The sequence below is a fragment of the Mycteria americana genome, chromosome 17 (assembly GCF_035582795.1).
Source record: "Mycteria americana isolate JAX WOST 10 ecotype Jacksonville Zoo and Gardens chromosome 17, USCA_MyAme_1.0, whole genome shotgun sequence".
NCBI classification, from domain to species: Eukaryota; Metazoa; Chordata; class Aves; order Ciconiiformes; family Ciconiidae; genus Mycteria; species Mycteria americana.
The window spans coordinates 9368823-9396790 of NC_134381.1; the positions used below are offsets into that span (position 1 = coordinate 9368823).

A 27968-nucleotide genomic window follows, 5' to 3' on the forward strand; every position below is an offset into this window, starting at 1 on the left:
GGAATATTCTGTACTTGAACATTTGTTTGTGAGTCAGATACGGTGTTAGCAGACTAATTTAGACACAATTAGTCTTTTTTTCTCTCTCGCTTTGGAGGCTTCTCCCTGTACTAGTGTTACTTTATCTACTATACGAATCACTGTTCTTTCTTACAGCTCTAACAGGGACTTTCCATAAAACACACTGCCTATATTTTTCTGCTACTATGTTTTTTACCACAGTATAGATATAGACAGCATGTTTTAAATGTGACCAAGCTTGCCAGCAAATGCTTACCAGATAAATGCAGTAACAACACTCTCCTGGAAATCATGACTTCTAGAGTAGAAGAAGGAAGGGCAACTTCTTACTCCCAGCAGCTTTCAATCTGCAAAGAACAAAAAAGCAACAGAAATTGGCTATAAATATCTCACTATGAGAGAAATGGATTATTTTATTATTGAAGCATGAGGTTTTCCAAGCAATTTCATTTTAATTCAGTCTTTCTGAAATCAGGAACACAGAAGGAACCAGACTGTAAGAGCCAGGCCACTTAGTCACTGAGGCAGTTCCTGTAAACCGTTTGAGAAACCTCTCAATTTCAGTGAGATCTAATCACAGTTGCAAGTGTGTGGGGAGCCTTTCTCATTTGATTCTAGTTTCTGTAGATTCCATTTATTCATCTAAAGCACACACCCTTTGCAAATTTAATTTCATTTTATTAAATTGCATTTAATAAACTCACCAAAACCAAGCATATCAGGTGATACATAGCATATCAGCTAATACAGTTACCATTTCAGCAGATAAACTCCGTCTTTCACAGAAAAGTAACTGCCAGAGACAGCTCCCTCTAAAGTTTGATAGAAAGGTAAAAAATTCCACTTCTCAAAATCCCACTTTAAAAAAAAAAATATTTTTTTATATATATATACATATATATATATATATAATCTCAAGGCCTTCCACCATTTAAGGCCTTCATGGATTCATGCTGAGCAGTTCTGGATTCTTGCCTAAAAATGCTGCGGATCCACAAATGTAGAAGGATTTGCAACGAGCCTTTCCCCTCTAGCTGTTATTCTATGCTTTGACCAGTTTTATCTAATTCCTATGCTAATTCTGTAATAAGAGCTGCTACACCGATGCCAGGATTTTTCAGTGCCACCTATCTGACCCTGTGCTTGATGCCTCTGGCACACGCAAAATGGACAAGTGTGCAGAGGGGGGTTCAAACAGTTGCTTTTCAATCATTCTTTGAGAGCTGGCTAGACATAGGGTGGGAGACAACCTATGGCAGTGCTCTACTGCCCTTCTTATCAGGAGGCTTCCTAATTTCCAACCAGGATCTCATGTACTGCAGTTTAGGTCTGTGCCTTTTTATGACAGTGTTCATGCACCTGGAGACTCCCTTTACATATCTGAAGTCTATGATGTTTCCTTCCCTCTCCTAGCTGGGTCTATGACATATAAAATGTACAAGTACTTGACTTTATGGAATTGTACTCCATTTTCAGGCTATTTGTTTTTCTAAAACATCAAGCCTTGATTGAATTCTGTTTTCCGTGGTGCTTGCAGCCCCTCCCAGCTTGATACCACTTTCCAGTTTCATAAACATCCTCTCAAAATTTTCCCCCAAAACATAAATGAAAACATAAGACAGTACCACTTTGCAGATAGTCTCCTGGGGATTCTCATTTCCTGCACCTGACCATCCTCATGCACTTATCGCCATGGCGTACAGAGAACAACAGCATAGAACTTGGGTGGTGGGGAACGACAGAGGATAATGAACAGACAGAAGAAAGGAGAATAAAAGTTATCCTCAAACTGAATAGTAAAATTAAGGCAAAATAAAAAAAGACATGGGTGTTCTGGTTATTTTAGTGCAGTTTCAGCTATTATAATAGGCATAGTGCACTTCCATGTGTCTTTACAGAGTAAACATCTAATCCCTCAGGAAAAGTAATACACATATTTTGAAATATTGCATCATTAGCACAGCTGATGCATTCTCCCTTTGCTTCAATTTCTGTTTCAAATCTGCAAGAACACTGGAGCCAGATGAGTTCAGAATGTCTCCTTGCATCTAAAATCATCGCATTGACATTTACGGTATTTGTCCTCAACTGATTTACAACTCTAGGGTTCACAATGAATGCAAACAAAAATTGAATAGATGTGGTTGCAGTTAGTGACAGAATCTCTTAACAAGCAGAAAAACGGCTAAAGCATTTTTAACAGTTACTCAGGTTCCTCGAATTTGTTCAGAGATTTTTTTTTAAAGCAATATGGTTGAAAATAGCTATATTACTCCTAAATGAACTTGCTTGACCTCCCAGAACAAAGCAGTACTTTATCTTCAAGCTCTGCCTCAGAAAGCATTCTGGATTGCAGATAAATACCTCATTTGTAGACTGTTCCATGGAAAATATTATTTGCAGATCAACTATTTCAGATTTCTAAACCTGTATTTCAGATTTCTAAAACTGAAGCAGCGAGCTGTGAGTGCAGTGTCATTCAGAATGTGAAGAAGGAGAGGATATCCATGGGAAGGGCTTCATCTGTGCCGAGGAAAAAGGTTCCCTGCTGGACTCCATTGTTAAACAGGCTGCCTGTAACTATTATAACTTCAGACTGTGCCGTAACACGGACATATTCAATCATGCTTGAGTCTTGAACATGAACTTCAGTACAAATCCACTGCTTGGGCTTCTAGCTTTTCAGATTCTCATATTAAAGCTAGCACCATAACGAGTTAACTTTACTCTGGCTGAGATCCAACTAGGAAGCACTGCACAGAGTCCACACTTCATTTACAGCACATTCGTCAGATTTTTTATTTCAAGAGGCAAAAAATAGGTCCTTTCACCATTGCACTTGTTCAGTGCAACAGAAATAATAAAAAAAAAAAAAAGAAAATTCTGTTGGACTAAATCTATAACATCACTGATATCAGTACAAACTTGTCAGTTTACACCAACAATGATCAGGACATCAGCAAGATTTGACTGATCTCATGTATAGAGTTGCTTAATCTTCTGGATGGATCGTTTCCACCAATCTTCCCAACGCTGAATTGTCAGCAGCTGAGCTGTACTTTCTTCCTTGATCTGGGCAAACTGCTGCTCAAGTTTACATTTGTATTTCTGTATAAACAACAACAACAATAAAGGACAAAGTTGGTAGTGATGAAATATAATTTTACTTTGCCTAAATCCAGGTCCTGATCCACTGCATCAGAAGATTGCATACAGGACACTTATTTTCTGCCTTTGACAATAGAACTATATGCACAATGAATTATTCACTGCCTTCCTTCTGTGTTCCTTTTAAAGGCTTCTGAAACTAAATTATCAGCAATATTTAAATTTCGCTAAAAATAGCAAGATCTTCATCTCACTTTCATTAGCTCCTAAGATTAAAGAGCTGCCGTCTCCAGAGAAGAGAGAGGAAAGCATGCATCTCAAACATAGAATGCACTCTGGCTCTTGCCGGAACTTCCTAAGTCATGAGTATGAACTGAACTATTACAAAGCTGCTAAAAAGGTATTTCGCCTAAACAGAAACTTGTAGACTACCATGAAAATCTCAAGGCACCTTTATTAAAGAGTCCATGCTCCAAAATATAAAATACTGTATTTTTAATGCAACATACATTCAGGAAAATATTTCTGTGGCATGCATTTACTGTATCAAACCCTGCTGACAAAATACATTCACTTCAAAACTGTACTGTAACCAGGTGCTTAGGTACCATACCTAGATACATAAAAAGCTCATGCAAATTTATAGTTTTGATGGCATTTGCCATTGTTGACAGTGTATTTTACATTTCCCTATTAAAAATATATATATATTTAAAATTCATTCAGTTCTCTGGGAGTATGATTACTTCCAGGACAGATGCATAAACACTGACCATTTATTTCCAAATAATTTAGAATATTCTCCTAATTGCTGAACACTATTGTTTCACAAGCTATCGTCAGTGCAAGTCAGAGTCTCAGAGTTGTCTGGAATGTGCTCATTCTTCTAGCAGACTTAGTGAAGAAAGAGTAATAATTTTTATAGTGGAAACTGATCTGCGATGGTTCAGGATGTAAGATAGGACGTAAGATAGGATGTAAGTATCTTACAGCCCTTCGCCTTTTATGGAAAAATTAGTGTTTGTGATCTAAGGCTAAAGCTGTAGGCTTTAGAAAGAAAGGTGAGTGAAAGCAAGCTGTATTGAAATGGTATTGTGGTAGCAGCTACTTTTTGAATCATGATGCTGCTGAAATGCATGAAGCGTCCTGTTTCTGACACCATCCGTGCTTCTCTGCTGAAACAATTCCCCATTGTAATGTATCTGAACGAGAGGGCTCTCTGAGAAACCAATGCTATCTGCTTTTGATAACATCACAAAGAAACGGACACAAGAGAGGATTTCTACACATGGTGAATATAGCTTTAAGATCTGAAAACACTGTGTATATTAAAAACATACATAGCTATAATTTTCTTCTTAAAAAAAACAAGTCCACAACAGTAGCAGCCCCACTCACAGTCCTTTCCCACAGACCAACCTTATATCCAGCATCTCTCGCTTCTACTGCTGCTACGTGGCCCAGTGTAGTCTTAGCTGTTGTAACTGATGCAGTTTCTCTGCAAATAATATAGTCTGAATTGTCTGTGAGAGTAGTCATGGGTATTCCTGGCCAAGTCCTTTAAAAAACCAAACCAAACAAATAAACAAGCAAGCCACAGGAGAAAGAAAGTTAGAAAAGACAGCAGATTATACTAATTCATGTTACTTGTACTTAAAGTGCAAAAGATTAAATGTTTCAATCTCCACAAAAGGATTACCCTAAAAACTACCTTATTTAGTGCAACCACCTTTTCTTTTAAAACTTCAGGATCTCTGCACAGTAAATAGAATTCATGTCTTCTGAGTGAAAATACACAGTATATTCATAGATTTGAAAGCATTGAATTGATAAATAGTGGCTAGCAAAGTGGCATAGCAATAAAATGGAAATTGTACTGCTTTACAATACAATACGCAATTCACTTTTATTTATTTTGACTCATTGCTGTTCTTTCTTTACAATCATCACCCACCCAAACTTCCCCATAACTAGTTAAATGACATTACTAATGATGAGCATAGTATTCAGCAGTTTCAACAAGTGCAGCAAAAAACTATGAGCACAGTGTCTGATACCAGTTTAGAGAGGAGAAATTACATAGAACAGTGTTCTGTGTCTTCAGATATTACCTGCTCCCACGTTCAATTAGCGGTTTAACTTCACAGATTTCTAGAGGAAGTCCAGCTTGTTTACGGCGGATTAAAGTGGATGTCTTCTCTCTTGGCATCTCAGTTTCTGGGACATAACAGAACAGCAGCAACAAAATAATGGCAGTAGTACCATTGCTTTGAGTAACTATATGCAGCTAGATGCTCTTCACTTTCAAGAAATAGCTTTGCATGCTTGGTCATGCAAATCTTTCCATTTAAAGTACTACAGCATATAAAAGTCTCCTCTTCCTTGGGAAAGTCTGCTGCAATCTTTGAGTAGGAAGCGGAGGCCTGAACAAGCAATCTCTTCTTTACTTACTTGCTACTTGTACATCATCAATAGTGATACTTTCATCTAATTCCAGAAGCAGCTTTTCAGTGAAGGCAGCTAGTGCAGTAACAAAGTTCTGAGCACACTCAGCAGCACAGTCCTGTTGGGACATTGGAGCCAAGTGAGAGGAATTCCTTTGATAATTTGATCTCCTCTCCTTCTAGTTTAGCTCCAAAAGAACTACACAAGTATCCAACCTTGACATTTTGCAACAGCTGCAGATAACAGACATAAGGCTCTAAGTTGCACATAAAAGGGTCTAAAAGTGCCTCTCTGCAGTATTCTCAACACTACCTGATTACCTAAGGTAAAGTGCAAAAAGCTATAGAGTTCTGTGTATGGCTCCCCAGTAGTCGAATATTTGGGTTAAGCATCTAAACCTGATAAAAACAGCTACCTGGAAATGCATCCTTCTGCCCAAAGCAAAGGCCATTTTGGAATTCGGGTACTTTGGGTGGAAGTGCTTTGGCCAGGTATTATTCTAAAACAGTCTATGTGTTTCTGTGTGTGTAGAAAAATGTCGATTATTTGCACTAATGAAATGCACACAGAAGAAACCCTTCCAGGCATCTGTCATCTGCAAGTAAAATAACTAACCAGAGGATGTCACTATTACTCCAAATTTAGAATTATATCCAATAATTCTACCATTAAGAGATAAGTCATCTCTTCCTCAGGATGTTCTATGAATGATACAAAAGATCAGCTAGTTCCACAATAAATCTATTGTTCTGGTTTAGCCCCAGTTGGCAACTAAGCACCACACAGCTGCTCGCTCACCCTCCCCTCCCGGTGGGATGGGGGAGAGAATCGGAAGAGCAAAAGTAAGAAAACTTGTGGGTTGAGATAAGAACAGTTTAATAATTGGAACAACAACAACAACAAATTGTAATGAGAAGGAAAACAAGAGAGCAAGAGAAGAACAAAATCCAGAGGGGGGAGGGCGGGGGGGGAAGTGATACCACCTCTCACCACCCGCCGACCGACGCCCAGCCAGTCCCCAAGCAGCAATCGCTGCCCACCGGCCAACTCCCCCCAGTTTCTATACTGAGCATGACCCCATATGGTATGGAATAGCCCTTTGGCCAGTTTGGATCAACTGTCCTGGCTGTGCCCCCTCCCAGCTTCTTGTGCGCCCAGCAGAGCAGGGGAAGCTGAAAAGTCCTTGACCAGTATAAACACCACTTAGCGACAACCAAAACATCAGCGTGTTAACAATATTATTCTCATTAAAATCCAGAACACAGCACTATACCAGCTACTTGGAAGAAAATTAACTCTATCCCAGCCAAAACCAGGACATCTAGGCACGTGTACACGTGCATATGCATTTATGTATATATTGATCTAATGCTGATCATAACTTAAAAGTTAAAAGATATATGAACAGGATTGCCTGAAACTGAAAACATTTTCCAGTTTACTTTTGATGGGGAGGAAAAGTGTATCCAAGATGTACTCTGCTTTCTAAATGCAACATCTAAGTTCATATTAAGCAATGACTTTACAATTACCTGCAGCATCTGTGTGTTGAGACGAATACCATCAGCTTGGTCTTTTTGCCTTTTTATTTCCTCTTGGCACAAAGCGTCCAGCTGAAGTAAGTTGTCTGGGTGTCCCAGAGAGGGATGTAACTGATTCTTGTGCACAGCCTTTAAGTAAATACATAAGAAAGACATGCCTTCAGTAAAGGATGTGCAATTGAGTCATAATAAGGAAGTAGTAAAACCCACACGTTTTATATAGAAGTATTCAGAAAGACAAAGACAATTTAGTGTATTCCTTGGCTGTCTCGAGATAAACCTTGCAGTGCAGTATATACCAAATTTCCTATCTGCTGGAGAACAGGGCCTCTGATCTCACCTTGGTTTTTGTTTTCAACAAATAATAATCTCTCCTACCAAGTGGTAAACAAGATATTTTTTATGTCTTTATATGTGTATTTTTTCCTGAATTTAACTTAAGACTCAGAGGGACAAAATCTCAAGATTTACTCTGTAACATTTTCCGCGTGATCTCTGTTATGATTCTGTTATCAGTTCGATATTACCGGACAAAATATACCTCTTTTTTGAAAGATAGTAAATAATGATATTTCATTATCCGTATGTCATAGTACCTACAAATGAGTGCACCCTTACAGTATGAGCTGTATAGCCATAGCACAATGTCACAGCCCTTGAAGAGTTTACAATCTAAGTGTAAGATGACAGGCAGAGCTGTACAAGATTACAAAGAGGCAGCCCAATGCTGGAAGCAGTGAGAGAAGGGACTGAGTTACTAGAAACACAAAGCTTCCAGTAGAACTATGCAGACTAACTGCAAACACAGAAACTAAATGTGTGGTTAGCTCAGCAGTGAGTGATTAAGCAAACAGTGAGATGATAAAATTTTCTTGTTATTAATTCTGATGCACTTAGCATTGCTTACACTGGAAGCATTCAAATATGTCCACGATACACACCTTTGCATTCTCCCAGTCTTCCAGCTGTTTATTGAAGAGGTGCCGAATTTGACCAGTGGAATAGCTGAGCTTCTGCTCGTGTTCTTTTAAAAGACTATCAACTGCCAACTGGGAGACATAAGGGAGCTCCTTCTCAAACAACTTCAACTGATCCTGAAATTCTTTTTGGAAAAGATAGGGTGTTTATGTGACATGGAAGTATTCATTGCAAGGAAAAAAACCACTCAGCCAAGTTGAATGTACACTGCCAGGGTCAAACAACCTGGAATTTTCTCTGACAGAGATACTGTCCCTGCCATTCCTTTTTCTAGGTCCAGTGCTTTGAGAAACATGCACTTGCTAAAAGATGTGACCTTGTACAGGTCTTTCAACTTACTCAAATGCCCTTCTGCCACACTTTTTGTAGCTGATAATATATAAAAGAGAATATTGGCCCAATTTCCAGTAAAATCAACTGGAGTTTTTCCACTGAGTGTGATGGATTAAAGAAAGCTACGTAATTCTCGATCACTGCAATTTTCAGTTTACGTAACTGAAAAATTACATACACAAGAAATTAGAAGTCTTAACTGAAGGAATTTACCTATAAGACAGGAATTGTAGTAATCATCTGTCTGACTTTGGTATGACAATAGATTCTGTTTGAGCACTTCTGCGCAATGTTCAAATGTCTTTGGCAGATCTTCAGGCATTGTGATTTGAGGCTTCCCTTTTTCGTAGAACTCCTTCAGGAGGTAAAGATAAAACAGAAAAGTTGTTGATAACACATTCAAACAAGACACATCTAGGCATATAACAGTAGCAGGGATATACAAATCTATCAACCACCCTCTTATTTGAGACCAGTTTTCTTCCTCTGATTCTGAAATGCTTAGTTAATATTTATAAAGAAACCTGTGATTAAAAATACACTGTCAAATACTACTTAAAAATTAGATGCATTGGTGAAGAAAGGAAAATTTTTGGATGGGCATCCAAACATTGTAAAGAACCAAATTATTTAGCTGACACAGGAGTAGACCTATGAAAGCAAAAGTGACCAAAGAACACTGGGTTTTCTTACCTCAGCAAGGCAGAGCAAGCTGTTATTACCCGACCAGAGAATATTCATAATACTCCCCTTAAAAGTACTGAAAGCAAACAAAATTTTTAAAAAAATCAGAAACTCACACTGTAAAATTATCACATTGGCAATATTTACTGTTTTTCAAATATTTTGTTCAGGTTTATTTTAATACATTTTTCAGAGCATGCACAAAGAAATATTCAGAATGCCTAAGAACCTTCACCCCCATTAGTACAGATTCTCTTCAGCAGAAGCAAGGACTCTCAGCTATTGTAAATGCTTACTGGAGAACACCTCCACGTCACTGTAACAAAAAAGCAATCTTGGCCAACTTCCTGTGCTGAAAACTTACCTTAAGGGCTTACCATGCATTTTAGATAAACCAAAAATATTTGAAGGTGGGTCTAGCTGTTTACTGGAAGTATTTTGAAACACAATGTGGAACAAAATTCCCAAGCACTTAAACATCTTAGGCATTAATTTTAATAGTTTTGCATGGCACTTATGAAATATCTCAATTCTATATAGTAGGACTGCACATATCAAGAAAAAATATGATCATTTTCTCAGAGGAGGAGAATGGAACCATTTAAAAATCACCTCCTAAACAGTTTGTTCCTTGTTTATTCATATAAATGTAATATTGAGCACAAGAATGCAGTGTATGAAATTTATTGTTCTTCTTAGAGGTGAAAATAACTGAAAGACAGGCTATTTTACATTTTCCAGCCCATTTTTTGTAAATGTACATGGGCTTCAATGAGGCCACCCATTTCAGATATTAAACAGAATAAAATGGATTACTTTTATATTCACTATTATTATGCTGCAAAAAGGAACTGTTCTGTAAACACGCTCACTCATAAATATCAAGGTTAAATACCTCAAAATTCAATGGTGAATTCTATAGTTCATGATTATAAATAGATAGATAGATAGGTAGGGTTTTTTTGTAGATTAACTTCTATTTCTGCAAATACACATTACTTACTCAGATTCTGGAGGCTTCTCTCCAAATATCTGGAACCTCTTGTCACTGAGAACTGGTCTAGTTGTCCCTACCCTAGGGAGTCAAAATATTAATTTGAGACTATCCACAAATATTTTCCTTCTCTGGCTGATTATCTGAGCTAGTCAGTCATATGATGGACATGAAACTGAATAAAAATTGGGAAAAACGTAACTCTAAAACTAGTATTATATGAAAATAATTTTTTGATTGAAAAAAATTCTCAGGATTGTCTCCTCAACAGCTCCTCAAAACTTTTCTGTTGTTTTCACTATTGCAGTAGCTCATTTCATCTATCTATGGACTAAGCTGAAGACATACTATTTAGACACCAGACCTGAAAATTAAGATATATTGATTTAAAAGTGGGGTTAGTCTATATTTCAACAACTTCACAATACAAAACAACAGCAGATGAAGGAGAAAAAGAAGAGTGTTTTTCCAGCCAAAATCTGAAAAAAAATGCAGTGCTAGTCATGAGGGCATAAACAGGGAAGAGATCCCAAATGATAAGCTAGACGGAAAGAAGGCTAATATGCTTAAGCGTTAAGAATTTTTCACAGAACAGGCAGTGGACAAAGTTTAGGTAAATTTCTGCATAGGAATATTATAAGTAAGACCTTTCAGGGGTCTTACCTTCCTCTTGGCCTCTTTTTTTTACAAGATGACTTCTTGGTGATCCGAGCTGCAGAGCTGTAAGTAGCAGAGTTCTGAGGACTTTCATCAGATACATTTAAGTGATGATTCTTCTTTGATGTGGGAAGAATTGCTTTATATTTAACAAGGAAAGATGAAGAAGATTGTATAAATGCCAACTGAAGTATTTTTAATATGGTTATATAGTTTGTGTTCTCATTTCTATAATGTTTCCTTACAACATTAAGGGGACGACTATAGGAACAATCATTTCTGGCAGACAGAACTGAAGTAACCCAGCAGTGGCAACAGCAATAAAGGTTGTGCACTGGGGCATGAGTAATGGGAACGTCATAGAAAATACGTGGTAGATGGGAGGAGATTTAAAACAACATTAAGGCAGGGAATAAGAGGGAGAATGACCGGGCTACATTCATAGTCTTGGCTGTGATGGGGACTTAGGAATGTGGAAGAGAGAGAGGATATCTTTGGAAGTGGCTGGAGGAGTCAAGCTCTGGAGAAGAGAGATGAGGAAATGGGAACACTAGGTAGGGAGCAGTTGGCGTTGCCTCTGCACTCACCTTTGAATGAATGAAAATACACTGTGAGAAGGATACCTGATCCCCTACATATTTTCATGACTTCTAATTCTTTTCTCCACCCCTTTTCCCTTTTATCTTTTACCTTTATCACAAATATGGGTACTCTTTATAAAGTCATTATCTCATTCTGCAGCTTTCATTGGTTAAGAGCCAAAAATCATCTTATTATTGCAAAGTAAAGATATCCAAGAAGAAAGTTGGGATGCACAAGTCTCTCCAAGCTAGCATGTAAGCCACTGGCCTGCAACATGCTAGACCTGCTCAGCGATATGCTAGGAACTACAATTTAGATGAATGTAATATATTAAAGAAATGCTGGCACACCTGCTCCTAATGAATGTGAGTGATCATTTCTCTCCTGAGTTAGGCCTGAAGATTTTCTGGACGGCTGAATTCTGAAACAAAAAAAAGAGCTAAGCGACTATTGAATACCCTGCTATTTTATATGATATACTATATTATATATTGTATAGAGAACTATGTAAGTTCTCTATCCCTACCATGCGCTAAGTGCAGTTAAATTTCTGAGATAATATTTAACAGATAGGACTACTGTTACAACTGACAGTGTAAATATAAGTACTTTCATGGGACTAATTGTTTAACAGGAATTTCGGAATTTCTACAAGCAAAACTGCATTAAAATATTTATTTGCAAATCACACACTTGTCATACTGTTCATTTCACACTTTGTATGTTCATTCAACTATGTAGCATGTAATCACCTTTTAACTAAAATAAGGCTCTAGAAGACAAAAATTGAATACCTAAAATTTATCATAGTGCTATAAACTAGATGTCACTTATTACTCACAGTGGGGTATTTTTGCCTATTAGAAATCTTGCTCTTAAAAGAAAGCACTCTCAGCTAGACTGATTTCTAAAGCTAGACTGCTTTCTAAAGCTAGGCTGCTTTGTATGTAGTAGTAGTAGTATTACCTATGAACAATATATTCCATAGTTCTGTATATACAGAGGTAAACTACCAAATATGAATTCAGGAAAACCTTTATATGCTTCTGGAATATAAATTTTAACAATACTGTAGTGAAGCCCCTTGCAGTGTTATCATGAGCCTCATGAAGAGAAGAGGTATATATAGCAAAGAAAATATAAAGACAACATCAGAAAAATACCTTTAGGCAAACAAGTACTTACTCAAGTAAGTTTTTGATAACACTTATTGATAAATCATCAACTGCAGACTTTCCCATTCTGCTTGGATTTAACAAAGGAAATTGGACAGGATCCAGCCCCATCACCATCAATTTGTTCTCATCTCTGAGACACTCTGTTCGAACGGCAACAGCAATTGAACCTTGTAATGCAACATTTGTTGCAAGAGGGGTGAAGTCCTCCTGAAATGGGAAGAAAAACGAAACCCTGTTGACTGTAGCAGGCAATTAGTGAAAGCATTACACGTAGTTACTGATTACTAAAGCAGATCTCCAATCATACACTAATTTGCTTCACAGGCTGAAAGAAAGTTTTTTTATAATTCTAGTAGTAATGTTGTTACAGCTATACAACTCTGAGACATTTAAAAGTAGTTAAGAGTAGATTCTCATAATTATCATAAGCAGTATTTAAGTATATACCCTTAAAACAATGATCCACTGTAGATTACAAAATAAAGACAGACTTTCCAGACAAGGAAGGAAAAAAAAAAAACCCACTTGATAAAAAAAATCTTTTCAGGACACATCTGATTTTTTAAAAAATCAAATTATTTTTTAAATTATTTAAAGAAACCCATGAAATATGTATCTATGAATAGTGCTACACCTTGAAAATAAACTCTTGCGAAGAATTGAGCAACTCATTGTGATGCTGCGCATCTTTAACATTTAGTGAACTCAGTGGTGACTGATTTACTCAGCCTCTTAAAGAAGCTGACCTAATGTTACAATGTCTTGGACAGCTTGGCATAATGCAGCATCTTTCTTCATTTGAAAATTCAAAGCACAGATTCTGAAAAACCTTTAAAACATATACACATAAAAATTCAGTCAATATTAAATAAAATATAGAGAACTTAAATGCTATCTTACATTATCATGCGGGCTCATTGCTTTTACTAGCAAGCAGTCAAGATACTGGCTCCTCTTTTTCACTTCTTTCAACACTACTTTGACAAAATCATACAACTCTTCAGAAGTCAAAGCCTAAAAGATATGATAATACAGATGGTATTCACTAAACTAGCTATTTCAAATATGCTGACTGTTGTGCATACAACGTCATTTGACTCTGTTCTGTCACCATTTTATTTACACATACATGGAAGCAATGAAATTGTATAGAGGCTGAGATTTTTGTTTGACAAACAGGAAAACAGGTACAGGACCTTCCTGAGCAAAAATTCTGTGGTAAAGTACTCTTTCTGCCCACCCCGCAAATGTGTATAAAAATAAGTCTACCTCAAAAATATTAGTTTATACATTATACAAACATGCACAGTGAGTCAAATTAATACCAAGTGAAATTAAACACCATTTCATGCAGATTAGAACTTACTTCATTTGCAGTAGGATGAGCACAAACATCTATCTTCTGATGGAGCTTCTCCAGATAAGAGTTTAACGTCACTGCCTGCAGATTGGAATTTGCTACCTAAAGCAGAAGCAGATATTGGTGAAGCGAAATCCCATTCAAGGGATTTTCAGAGGCTCCACTTTGAAACCACTAGACTCGCTGGTAAAAACACTCAATCACTGGTACTCAGAGAAGCTGAAAACAGTAATTCACAAAAGCAACACTTCATGTGCTTTACTGCACCACACAAAAATGCTGGTCTATTCAGATGTACAGACTCAATATGCTGCAAGACCATAGTGTTTCAGCATAGCTGTAACAGTAGTAAAAACATAGTTTTAACTTGATAATGACAGAAAACAGGTTTTGAATGAATATAAAAAGTCACTTAGTATTTGTCCACTCTGAATTCAGCCAAAAAGCTCTTCATTGGAACAAAAGAGAAATGATTATAATTCATTTAAACAAAGTTCTGATGTTTCTGTTTGTACCTCTGATTTGATTTGCACTCGTAGATTTGTCAAAAATCGTTGGATCTTCTCCATAAAGACTCGATTCATAAAGAGATAACGGAACTTTGTTTCAGACTGGTTGATAAGTTCAGTAGCCTTTAAGAATGCCAGAAACAAGAGACAGAACTAATTAATTTTCACTTTTTAAAACTTAAATAATAGAACTGACCATTTCTACTTATTTTTTCATCATGTAATTGCCACACAGAACAGTCTTGCAGTCCTAATCTGGAAGCAAGCTGTTATAAATCATGTCAAATATGCCAATATAATACATAATTCGAAAGAACGAAAGTCTGCACACCTCCTCCAAGCAGCTCGATTCCATTTTTGCCATATCTGTCTTGATTAAACTTTCAAAAGAGTCGATATGCTTACTTTCTTTCTGAACACACTTGCTGAAAGACTTTACCTCCTCAGGCGAAAAGTTACCTCCCTCCAAAAATAATCTGAAAGCAACCAGCAAAGTAAAAGCAATTGGCTATGAGTCTTCCTTTTCTCAAAGACTGTTTTAGCTAAGCAGCCCTAAAACATAGATACCAACACAAATGCGATTAAAACAGTATAATAATTGTGGCTTAACAAAATGAACTTTTTTTTTAAATAGCAAACTAGATGAATAACAAAAGAAACTTTAATTTTACTGTTCAACCTGTGCCACAAATGCTGATGCCCAGGAATAGGTAACTATTTATAAACAACACTCCAATGAAATCTCTATACCTGCAAGCTTTGAGAAAATCCACATTTGAATCCCTTAATTTTCCTAAAGCTTCCTCCAAATAGTTCCGGTAACTTCTCAGGGAAACCTGGATCACTTCCAGATGATTATGTAGCTCTGAGTGCAGAGTGTTGCTGAAAGAAACTAACCTAACAGCAAATAATAAAAGACAGGGAAATCATACAGAAAGAGGAGCACACATTATGATTCAGAGACTGCTGGCTGTAAAGACATGAACTAAATCAGGAGTGTTTTAGTATTCTGAAAGCAACTCGCTGAACTGTCATTGTTTTTATGAACAGTCGGCAGATATCAGCAAGCAGTTGATGCTATTGAAGAGTATCCTTCAAAACCAATTAGTCAATTGCTATTACTGTGCAGGTTCAGTAAACTGGATAAAATCTAAACAGAAGAAAAACCTTTTCTACTTTAAGACTGCCAGCACTTTGAAAATATATGAAAGTTGTCATCCATTCAGTACTGATTTTAATTTCTTCAGGGAGCGATAAAGGAAACAAAAATTCTTTACATGTTTTTAAAGTTTCACGAAGTAGTCTTCACTGAAGAGTAATGACATATAAAACAGATTCAGAATGCAAACCAGGGACATCTCAGACAGCAATCAGGAGTATTTAACAATGGAAATTCACAGCCAGCAACACCTGTGGCACACTTACTTCTCAGTCATAGGAGCACTGAGGAGGACAGACTCCATGTCATGGATTCGTGAATGTAAGTTTTTGATGATGTTATTTTGCTGATCACAAAATTTTAGAAATTCAGCTTTCTCCTTTTTCAGAGCTTCCATCACACCTGCACAGTGGCACTCTAGACACTCTTTGTGAAACAGCAGTTCCACTGATAAGAAAAGAAATTTTACAATATGGTCATTATTCCCTGTTTATTGTGGACTGTCACAACCACCAGCCAACCTATTATCAGAAGCAGCAGTGAAATAAACAGAGCCAGATCTCAGAGTGGCTAAAACATACAAATAAAATACATCCGATTCTGTTTCTTTTGACTTTTCTCCTATGTTTGACATAGATCCCTGGCAGCTCCTAATCCATTCAAATCATAAATGTCTTTTGTTTGTTCTAAGCCCTCTTCTTCCTTTATTTTTGGTCACTGCTGGCATCTCCATTATCTCTCTGTTCTCAGTCTTGTAACAAAAGTAAAGGTGAAGGATTTTTTTTTTAATGGAAAACACACTTGTCCCAATTTTTGTGTGTGTGTGTGTGGAAAATAATTTTTGGTCTCCCTTCTGGAACAATAGTTGGATAAATCAAGAACCAGCCAATCAACCTCAAGAAAACTGCCAGAAAAGGCACCTGTCCTCTTTGCAGGAAAAAGTGGAATTGAAAAATTATTTGCCTGTTCTCCCAAAAGAGAATTTTTTAGTTTATATGTTAAAGACCAAGAAACAAGAAACCTGTATTAAATAATATTTTTCCCCACCAGAAAAACCTGACACTTCTCATACAAAGAAAGAGTTCTGATTAGTGGCCAATCCGTAGCTGCTCGGTGATATTTCATATAGCTAAATCCTTCCTCTCCTGTATTCAGAAGCCAAGCCCTGGCATTTTGTCTCTCCCAACACTTGCTAATTCTTTTTCTGCAACACTTTTAAAATTATTCTTTGTACATTGCAAACTCTTGTTAAATAATTACAAGGAGAATGAGGATTCACAAATATTGACAACAGAAACTGAATGTTCTACATCTTTTACAATCAAGTCATTGATCAAGGCACTGCTGGGTATTTTCCAAACATAACATAGCACAAACCAGTATGAACTATAGAAAAGAAACATCTTTTTTAAAATATATGAGTAACATATTATACTAGGAATTAGTAGACACTCAGCTGCTTCCTATTGTCCTCTACTGCTGAGTCAACTGACACTGAAACAGATTTTAGTCCACTTATGATCACCTCTAAATGAAGACATGTAATGCTCAGAGTAAAAAAAAGTCACTACCAGCTCTAACATTGTAGATATTTGTCTCTATATCCTCCTGTCTTCGTTGATGCAAGCAAAGACACAGCTGAAGTTCTGAATTCAGCTCCTCTTTCTTGGCAGCTACAAAGACACAGGATATGGACAAGGACTCTGCAAACCATTTCTCCAAGTGTTCAAAAAAGCAGAGGCGAATCCTATGATTGAAAAAGAAATATTACAGTGAGGAACAGTAAGTAATACATAAGAATTTATTAAATATATTAATTCTAAGAATTTAACTTCTGACTATAGAAAGATATGGTTTCATTACCATTTGCACAATACTGGTAGAGTTTTTCTGCTGGCTGCATACTACTGAGTACCAGGCATTTTACCTTCATGGCTCTGCAGGGAATATGGGCAAATTACTTGCCTTTCTGTAATATATTTTCTCACTAAATTATTTTCTGTAAAATATGAATGTTCTGTAAGAGGTAAATGCTTGTGTGATACTTTGAGAGCCATGGATGAAAAGCAATATAAAAATTTTCTCTTATTTTTATCAATTTAAAAAGAGGAACAACATCAAAATAATCAGATGATTTTTGCATCTTTAGTCTAATGTTTCTTCCAAACAGCTGATATTTGTCTGTTACCTAAAGGGAAAGAAAGAACATAAACTGTTTTCTACTAACCGTTTCTTCAGCTCTACAAACACAGTTTCTTCGATAAGTACATATTTCAGGTACATAGGAAGTGATTCTTTTTTTTCATATTTTGTAAAATAAGTCTCTGGGATGTCAGTCTTTCCTGCCTCTTCAACTCCAAGAACTGTGTAAGAGTTTCCACTAGAAGTGGAAAAGGTCTCAATGGCAATTTCAGAGCTTTCTGCCTTGCTGCTGTTGAATATAGCCTAGAAAACAACTGGAAATAGTCATCTGTTACCTTTAAAGGTATAAGCATAGAATCAACAGTGCACAACCTAATGTAAGAATCCTAGGATATTAAGAATAACGTTCTCATTCTCAATTTGGACAACATTCATACAGAAAATATGCTTGCAAGTCTCTATAGGCAGAGTCATCAATGTTTTAACAGGTTTTTGTTATGGTAATAAATTCACGTAACTAAAGACCTGAAAAACTAATACTTAGATACAAATACAGCTTAAATAATTCACCATGGGTTAAGAATACTATGATGAAAGAAAGATACTTAAAAAAAAATTCCATGCAAAAGCTTTTTACAAGGATAAAAGCAGTGCAAAAGGAATGGTTGTACACTTTTATACACTCCATTTGCCCATAAAAAGGATCTAAAGCCCTAATAGTCCAGAAATAAATGAAAACAATAAAGACTCCTGCGTGCTTTGTGTACAAACTAAATCTAATCTACTTTAAGGAATTTACTTACCTCAGCAAAAAGAAGACTTCCTATTCATCATTATTTTGTGCAAGACTTCCTTCCCCTTCAAATTTATTCTCTTGTTCACTAACCTGTGTAAAGCTTACCCCCTGTTCTGCAGGCTCAGTTTCTTCACTTTCATGAGGAATACTCTCCCCATCTTCTTTTTCCTCTGCTTCTTCAGTTTTCTGTGCAAAGACCTCCTCATTCTCAGCTGTGTTTGTTTCTTCATTTTCTTGTTGACAACTGTCCGTCTTTTCCTCTCCTTCATTTTCTTGCACAATGCTCTCAGCTTGCTGCTCCACCAGATGTTCAGCTTCTGAAGCCTTAACTAGTTCTTTCCAGTTAAAGCAGAGTTTTACTGGTCACAATCCAAAGAAATACAGATTGAAAAATAAGCAAGCAAAAAAATACCTGTTTGTACCATTGAGGTATTACCTTGATCTTGAAACGTGGAGTCTGTCTTTCCTTGCAAGTTCTAAAAGGAAAACAACAACAACAAAAAACCTCACACAATTTAAAAATGAGGATTTGCTTGCTTATAAGAAATCCATATTCCTTCTCAAAATATATCTATTTCAATATGATAGTCTTGAATGGGTCACTTATCTTCTAAAGAAGCTATAACACTCAAATTGATTAATATAATTTTGTTACCTTGCAGTTTTCTGTTTAAAAGGCAAGTGAATTTTCCGAAATGCAGTTTGTAACAAGGACACAGTTAAAAGTGTGGGACAGAGAAAGGTTTTGTGTTTCCCCCCCTCTATTTCTACCAAAAGCACTTCAGTCCTATGGCCAAAACAATACTTTAGTTTATATAATCTAAATTTTAAAGGTAATATAAATTTTCCCAAAGTGAAAAATTAATACACCAGTAAGATTTTAAACCAGAAGTAGTTTGTTTTCTTTATACCTGTTTGAAGATTTCCTTTATGTTAAAATATTGGCTGATGGATATACTATAAGAAATCAATTCCCACAAAATAGCTTCTGGGTAAGCCATTACTTTATCCATTAGAACTTGGTTGAATGTCTCATACCTGTCAAATTTAAGGTCACTGTTTAAGAGACTCAAGTATGTATAGAAATAAAATGAAATATTACTACAATGTCTTTAAATCCAAATCTAACTTTTCAACCAATCTCATAAAACCTTTAGGCTAAACATTGTACTGTATCTGTTTAGCCTGAATACAATCACATCCTGGCTTGTTAGTAGAGATTAGTTCATTTCAAATATATAAATGCACAAAAGTTAAGAAATATTTACAATAAAGTATTTCGATCTTTCATTTGGGATGGGAAAACATTCAAGACCTGTGCTTACATAAGGAATATTAGAAGTGAGAGGTCAAATTACTATCTTTCATGTTAGTTCTGTGTCATGCTCAGCTGTGACTGAAGCTTTTCTGGTTTATTTTCATTTTACTTGGAAATGAAAACTAATGGTTCAAGCTGAGTCTTGATTCAAGAAAAATCAATGTTCACACCTGTTTTCATTTACATTTACATTTGCTTTGTCTCCTATACGAAGATACTTATGGGGAATTTGTGTACGTGTTCAAATGTTCAGATAGATTACATTCCATCTCTGCAACCTCTCACTGTATTTTCACTTACCTAAAAAGGTACATTACCTTTGGGTTTTTTTAAATTGTCCTAATGAATATAAAGAGTACTGAACCAACAGCTCTAAACACAGCTACAGTGTGAGGTGCGTGCACGTGCGTGTATCTGCCTCTCAGGTCCACATCGCTCTTCTAATATGCCTCCAATCTAACAGACAGAAAAGACCTTCTGGGTGTGAAAATTGTCAAACCTTCTGCTAAGATCTTCAGCAAGGAGAGTGGTATGTGCCAATTTTGATGTGATTTTTAACGATACAAATGCCTGATCATGAGAAACGTAACAGCAAGATTACCAAACTATATACTTTGACTATCTGAGAGTTATTAGTAACTTCTAGTCCTTGCGACTTTGAAAGAGATCAAATCTGTGAGCACAGGTGATGGCACAGACCTACTTTCTGATCCCTGCGATTAAAGAATCTGAACTACTGCTTTTACCTTCTGAATAAATAATTATCCCATTCGCATGGATGACATGGTATACTACATAATAATACTGATCCGGTATATTTTTTAAATTATACCAGTCTTCCTTAGTCCTACTTCTAAAATGTGGGTATTATTTGCCTTAACCTTGTTCAATATGGAAATTATTTTATTTTACATTCTTATATGAAGTAGCAAGCAGTGTTTTTCCATACCTTCACACTATAGCATAAACAAGACCTAAGTAGTATAACCAACATTCAAATATGCTTTACTTTTTAAGTTTGCACTACAAAATTAATACCTAGCTCTAATGTCATCTAAAGAAGAAAGGGCGTTCTCCAAATATTTCTTCAGCTGTTCTTCAGAGCTCGCTGTTTTCATTTTATTCAAAATTATATCCAGATTAGCTTCCATCATCTAAGGCCACATAAAAAGAACCCAGTAAAAATGATTTAATAATTACTAAAATGCTTCATAACTATTTAGGATGCAAATAATTTAATTATGTACATATATTCTACACCAAGAAGGGAAGATACCTTACCAAAACTCATCTGTTAGGAAGATTTTTCATAGATAATGAACAACATCTCTGACATTGCCACCCCAAGTTGCATGTTATACCCATATGAGAACCTGACATACAAACAAGACTCTATACCTGCACAAGGTCTTATGAGTAATAGAAACTTGCAGCCACTTAATACATAAAATATAATCTTTATCACCGTTGCCATATCAAGAATAAGATATGACTGTACATTAAGTGTGAATCAAGCAGTTAGCAAAAAATGTACCTGACAGAATGAAACTACCCTGGAGAAATTCCAGTATAAATGTCAAAGATTACTTTTTAAATTTTATAGCAGGTATTTTGAATTCCAGAGTGTTCTCTGCATTAAGAAGTCCTTTCTTTACATCATACCGCATCCTTGTTTTTATGTTTGTACCTGTATTAAGTTACCCTGTTTCCGTCTGCATTCATCTAATCTCTTCTGAAGTTCACCTTCCTGCTGGGACAGTTTGAGTTGATGGACATCCCAGAGCCCCATGGCCTCCTGAAAATAGCTGTACAAGTCTCTACAATTCTGCTCATTCTGTTTAGCCAGCTCCTCAAAGTCTCTCTAAAGAAATACATTTAAGTGAACCAGTTACTATTAAACCGTTTGCTGGAAGGCGAAATGAATGAGCAAGGGGACATATGAAATGATAAAAGGCTGTCTGGAAGTACACTATCAGTATTCAACATGGTCTGTTCTACTTGGAGAGGAAAAAGTAGTCCAAGTAAACTGGATAAGAATGTGGATTTTTGTTCTAGAAGCTGAGAGTATCAAAACTTCTGTTTATTTTTCTGGTACTATAAAGCACAGAATCACCAAGTTCTGCATATGTCCTGAAGCATCTGGCCATCTATCATTTTAGGAACAACTGCCCAGTCATTTTCATGTATGGAATCATAAAGGATAGGATTGAAAGAAATTTAAGACATTATTTAAATCTATTCCTCTGCCTCCAGGCAGGATGGGCTATACCTAATTCATCCCTGACAACCTATTATAAATATAAACCAAACAATTATGAACTCTTCTCCTTGAATCACACCAAACATTTTATATGTGGGGCAGCTGTTCAGTCACACTATGGACCTCTTTCTAACATTGCATCAAGAGCCCAAGATGCCTATGGCATTTCAGGCAGTAGCACAGGAAGACCAGACTACTCCCAGAGAGCAATAAAAATACTTGTAATAAACGTACATCCATATGCTCCAGTTCTTCTTCAAACTGACTTTTTAGTTTCTCAGTCAACTGAAGAAAGTCAGAATTCACAATTTCTTCAGCCTCTTTTTTTGTGCAAACATTCAGATTCAACAGGTTATTCTAAATTAAAAGAACGCTAAGTTATTGACATGCATATAATACAACAAATATTGCGTAGCTTTTAGAGTATGGTTAAACTTAGTGTTTCTTCTTTTCTTGTGAATGGATAGAGAAAGATTCAACCCCCTAGATCTCACATTCTGTTAGTAAACGTTCTATCTGGACACAAAGGGAGAAACTGAGGCACAGAGGTGGAATTTCTTTCCCAAGATAAGACAGATTCAGCACAAAGGCTGAGGGTTCTGACCCTGCGTCCTCCACCTAAATGTGGGACAGTACTCCTTTCATTACTGGCATTTGTTACTGCTTTTACACATTTCAAGTACAAATACCACATGCTACTGTGAAACAAAATGGACAGTAAGTTTTCTAACAGAATAAGACAGAGGCTAAAAAGTAATTACACTTGTCATCTCAGTGTTTGGTGGATCCTCAAACATGTATTACTGTAACAACACACTGTATACCATTACCAACAATCCTTCCATGAATTCGCAAAGCTATGATACTAACCTTGCATAACTGCACTTCTGCCAAACATTTTTGCTGGACCATCCCATACTGGATGCGTATTTTCATCATAGACTGCACATTGTGGGTATCTGAAGGATATGGAAGAATAGACCATTGTAAAGATTTCTGTATTTCACAGTGCAGTGTGAAATGGAAACATGACAGAGGACCCGTGCTGAGTCTCAGCACAGTTAATATATCCCAGTAGTGTCTTCACACTTGTACGACACTATCAACCAATAAAATAAGATGTTTTAATACGAATCTTTTTATCATTATGCTTAAAAGTAGTGAGTTATTTACAATTGCTAGCAACTTCTTTGCTACTATACAGGTTACAAACATTAAGACAAGATGTGCTCTGGAGAAAGACAAGGTAGACACACTGAGGGAAGGCACACTACAGGACTTGGAGAAAGGAAGCATCTCAAATACTTCCCCTCTCATCCCCCAGGAGGTAAAAAGGAGTATTTTTCTATGATTGAGAACTGATCTGCATTAAAATTAACCTTCTATTTTCCCCACATTAATTCTAACCAAGTCAGTTCCTGCTAGATCTCACCATGCAAAAATGCTTGTGCTGGCAAAAGGGAGGTGATGCAATAGACAGCTTATTTGGTCGTATTGCTAGCTCAAAGCAACTTAGAAGGTACATGGAAACGCATGGAACAAAGCATATAGCAAACGTATACTTCCAAAGCAACCGTCTGACTCATTACTGCCTGGAAAAAAGAAAGAAAGAATTGCTTGAATTCCAGACTGTTTTTATGATTTCCCAACTTACCTATACTTTTGTTTAAATTCACCAGAGATCTGTACCATTCATTTATCTCAGCTTTTGTGTGTGTTGGAGGCAACAAATCACTATTGAAATAGGAAACAAGAGTCAGATATCTTCAAATATAATCCAGTCAGTTCTTAAAGGATAAAATTATGAATCAGAGTAACCATACTACTGTGCTTTATTTACAGCCATATCAGCAATGAAAATAAAACAAGATGACTGCTGTTTTTCAAGGCCACTGTTTACTGGCAAGGAACTAACAGTAATCTATCTTGTTGCTACATACATTGTAAAAGAAAAACTGTAAATATTGTAATGCATTGCACCCAAACCATCTTCTTGTTGTCAGGATGGACACTCAAACATAGCAGTGTTTGAAATAATGCCTTGACAAGATCACCAATTTTTATTTCTCTGCCCATCCTTGTCTGCCCCTTTCTACCACATTTCAAACGTTAGTAAGATTTACTTTTGTGTTTCTGCATTTCTAGCCCTCGATCACCCCGTTTAGTGTAACTGGTGCATTAAAAACCAAGAATGCATTTTTTCCATTAAAAAGAGCTTTACAAAAGAAGTTTAGGCCCTGCCTTACTGCTGCATTGTACAACCGCACACTGAAAGTGAGCAAAGGGCATTTTGTAGTCAAGTCCTTCATTAACTCTAGGAAGAATTCTATTTTCCTTTGTTCCTGTTCTCTCTTTTGTCATACCCAAGGTGCTGCAAAAACTCCAGTCTCCTTTCACTAAGTAAAATCTGATCTGTTATCATATTTTCCATTTCTGTTTTCACAGTTGGGGGATTCTGTATTTCTTCATTTGCCATAAATTCTCTGTGGGATGGAAGAATACATTGAAGTAAATATCTGTTTGGGAAACTTTCATGTTTGAAATACAAATACAAAAATGTTTTATCCATACCAGGTAAAAAAAGAATGCTAAGTTATTTTAGCTTTTTATTTTTATAATGGAAAAATGATAAAATATTACTATTTATAGAAAACATAAGTGAACACTAGTCACTTTGTGTTATTCATACTCCAAAATATAACTGTAAAATTTCTGACCTGAAACTGTGAACTACATAGTTCTTTCGGATGAGCTTCCAGTCCTTGACTCTACCTTGCCATTTTAATCGATCTGATAATTCCCTCTTCATCTCTGATTTCATTAGATTAAAGAACAGCTTGGCAATTGCCCTCTGATTAGCCAACAGTGTTCTGTTAATCATCTGTGTATTAAAAAACAAAAACAGGAATAAAAGCAGCATATAACATGCAAAAAAAAAAATTGCCTGTTCTATGTAAAATGAGGGAAAAAGAATACAAATTATAAAGAATACCCTGCAAAACAGAAAACTCTCCTATATTGCAGTGATTGATAGGTAGAAATAATGAATTTCAGTTGGAAAGAAGACATTCTGGGAATATTCAGATTGCTGTCTTCTCGCAGGTAAAACAGACTCTCAGTATGAAAGACTTACCATGGCCTCATCATGCATGAACCTGTAAACATCAGCTGACAAGAAGAAGGAAATTTCCTCCAGTATCACAGTATACTTCCTCAGTACATCTGTTATCTGTGCAATAAAAGAATAAAGAACAACAAAAAAAAATCTGTATAACTCAACTGTCAGTTTCCCAAGTTAAGCAATGATATGAACAAGACAATTTTTTTCCATTAAAACAAATTCAATTTGCTGATAGACAGATTGAGAAGAGAATCTTAAAATAGCTATCTTAAATATCTTAAATACTTATTTTTTTAATCATTCATAAAAATAGTAACTAAAACATTCCATTTTGTTACTACTCAACTGATTTCTCTTTAATATCTGTGATAATTGAGTGCTCTGCAGAGTGCTCTGAATTTAAAAATCAAACCAACTTCCTTTCAAATATCTGTAGTGAATCCACCAGTGGTTGTTTTAAGTGGACATAAAATCTAAGCAAACGTGGTCATCTCTGGTATTCTTCATAACTAATCAAACAGAAAAGTTTCTGGTGATACTGCTGGAGCTGTTCATCATGTCTACATTACAAAGAGAGGACAAACTGACACAGGTATAACAGACAGCTTTTGTTTGCCTACAAGGAAAAAGTAGCAAGGACTTCCTTATGGACTATCCATTTATTTGTCCAAACATTTACTGTGATGTCCAATGACTTTTACAGGTCAGGCTGAAGCCTCCATAACTGTAGCATGTCTGCTACTGATACCCAGCCTACCCAAACGAAAATTAGTTAGGCCACATCTGTGCACGTTCTCAGCTGCAGAATAGCTATGTCCCAACAAAATAACATTAGGCCTGTTGACAGTTTGGCCTAAATAACCCTGCAGAAGAATAAAAGCAGCTCACATATTCCTTGCATCTTTACTACAGGTAATTGTGGAAGAAACAAACACCTTGTAACTGGAAAAGAAGTATCTTCTGATTATGTTGGTATAAAATGAGGAAATGATCTATCAGTGAAAAGACAGTAGTCACCTACACAACAGAAGCCCTGGTGGACCTCTTTGACTCCTGTGGAAACAATCTACTCTTTGCTCTGCATCCAGCATTACAAGCAAATAGTAATCTTATGCTTAATTAACAGCTATTAAAACTACAGCTCACTTTATCAGCTCGACTCCATTCAACCTTTTTTAAGGTTTCATCCAGTTCCCTAATCCACTTCCTTCTGGTCAAGGATTCCTGATGGATGATGTTCCACAGTTCTTCCAAACCCTGCAAGAAGGATTTACTCACAGTTTCACTGAAAAGTAAATGTCAAACCCTGCCCCCCTTCAAACAACCAACCAACTCCCCCACCCCCAAAACAACAAGCATTTATATCTTAAAACTACAGCAAGACGTAAGAAGCTATGTTACACAGACCAGGTACAAACAACTGAAGATGAGACAGTGGCATGAGCTGCCTTACCTCAATCGAGAAACCTTCTAGAGTAGCGTCCAACTCAATCTTTTTAAACAGAAGTTCAATTTTTCTATCAGATTCCATCAGTTTTGTCAGAAAGGATTTTCCAGGCTCCAAAACAAAGGGTTCCATCTCCTAAAAAGGTAAGGAAGTCAGTCTGATCTTTTGAATATTAGGCCCTGACCTTAGTATAGCAGTCCAGACTACCTGGATTACAAAAACCAGTCTTACCCTGGCAATGCAGGCAAGCTCATGATACATTGAGGTTAGTGCTTCATCGTGACGGCCTCGCCGGCGTTCTGACAGGCGTTCCAAGATATTACTCTTTGTTTCCTCGGGAACTGCCAAGAAAGAAATTAGTATAATGTAGCTTGGAACTGTCGCTGCAGAATATATAACGCATGCACAACGAATTGCTAAACCCACACTGTGACCTCTGTAGTTTGTGCAGCTATTACAGTGCATGACAGCTTTCCACAGGAAGGGAAATCTATGCAAATGTACATTAAAAATAGTCAAGCATATTTTAAAATTTCCTTTGATTTTATTAATTTGTGATTTTCAGAAGGATAGCTATGAACTAAGGTCAGGTATGATGCAAAAAATTGCAACTTCCAAGAATGAGATCTGCTTACATCATAACTGGCATTTACCATCTAAACACAAATTGTGATTGATGGACAATTTTACAACCGTTTTTTCTATGAGTAGACTCTTCATCTTCAGAATTAGTTACAAATCATAAAAAATGTGTCAGGTCGTTTCTGAGCTTGATTTTATACTTTGTTCAGCTAAAACCATTATATGTATGGTGGCTCCTAAAAATGCAAATTAAAATATCTGACATTAAGGGAAATAAATTTTACCAACAAAATCAGGTAGGGATCCAACTTCCTGAGCTGCATTTACATCTACACTTTTCCAAGCCTTTTGAAATGTTGTAGCTTCCCTGAAACAGAAGGAGAATAAAGCTTTGATTTGTACTAAATACGTAAGAGTAGGGATCTGCAATCAGTATAATATGCAATTTAATTGGCAAAATGTAACATTTAAGTGAACATAAGCATCACTCTAACTTCAAAGAATATGGTTCAAAGAAGTAATGTTGCTTCTTCTGAGATGAATTGGACTGAGTAATTATCTATCCTCGGTTGATCACAACCTCAAATCTGCTATGATGGCATAAAAAGCAATAAATGCTAGATTTAATACGTGTAAACTACAAAGACATACATACTGTCTCTAAAAGGTATAAAAATCTATGAACTACTAAGTGAGAACTAGCTAGAAATGTGGAAATAGCCTTTATCTGCCCACTGCTCTTCCCATCAGCTG

The 27968-nt window shown here is 36.3% G+C and overlaps 1 protein-coding gene across 1 annotated transcript; it reads right to left on the bottom strand.

The window, feature by feature from the left end:
- Positions 1–293: 293 nt before the first annotated feature.
- Positions 294–26969, bottom strand: CCDC180 (coiled-coil domain containing 180). The gene is made up of 35 exons (XM_075519797.1): positions 26865–26969; positions 26640–26768; positions 26333–26443; positions 25199–25294; positions 24783–24946; positions 24429–24548; positions 23720–23799; positions 22936–23024; positions 22300–22422; positions 21493–21666; positions 20844–20959; positions 19399–19525; positions 18924–18963; positions 18593–18822; positions 17777–17994; positions 17121–17296; positions 15816–15996; positions 15141–15287; positions 14722–14866; positions 14397–14513; positions 13888–13983; positions 13422–13535; positions 12529–12728; positions 11694–11764; positions 10768–10900; positions 10114–10185; positions 9120–9186; positions 8640–8781; positions 8057–8217; positions 7107–7244; positions 5581–5692; positions 5241–5346; positions 4549–4687; positions 2386–3129; positions 294–368 (listed from the first exon to the last, which is right to left on the bottom strand). Exons 1-34 carry the CDS (start codon positions 26892–26894, stop codon positions 2998–3000), a joined length of 4296 nt encoding a protein of 1431 aa, XP_075375912.1. The 5' UTR covers positions 26895–26969; the 3' UTR covers positions 294–368; positions 2386–2997.
- Positions 26970–27968: the final 999 nt, after the last annotated feature.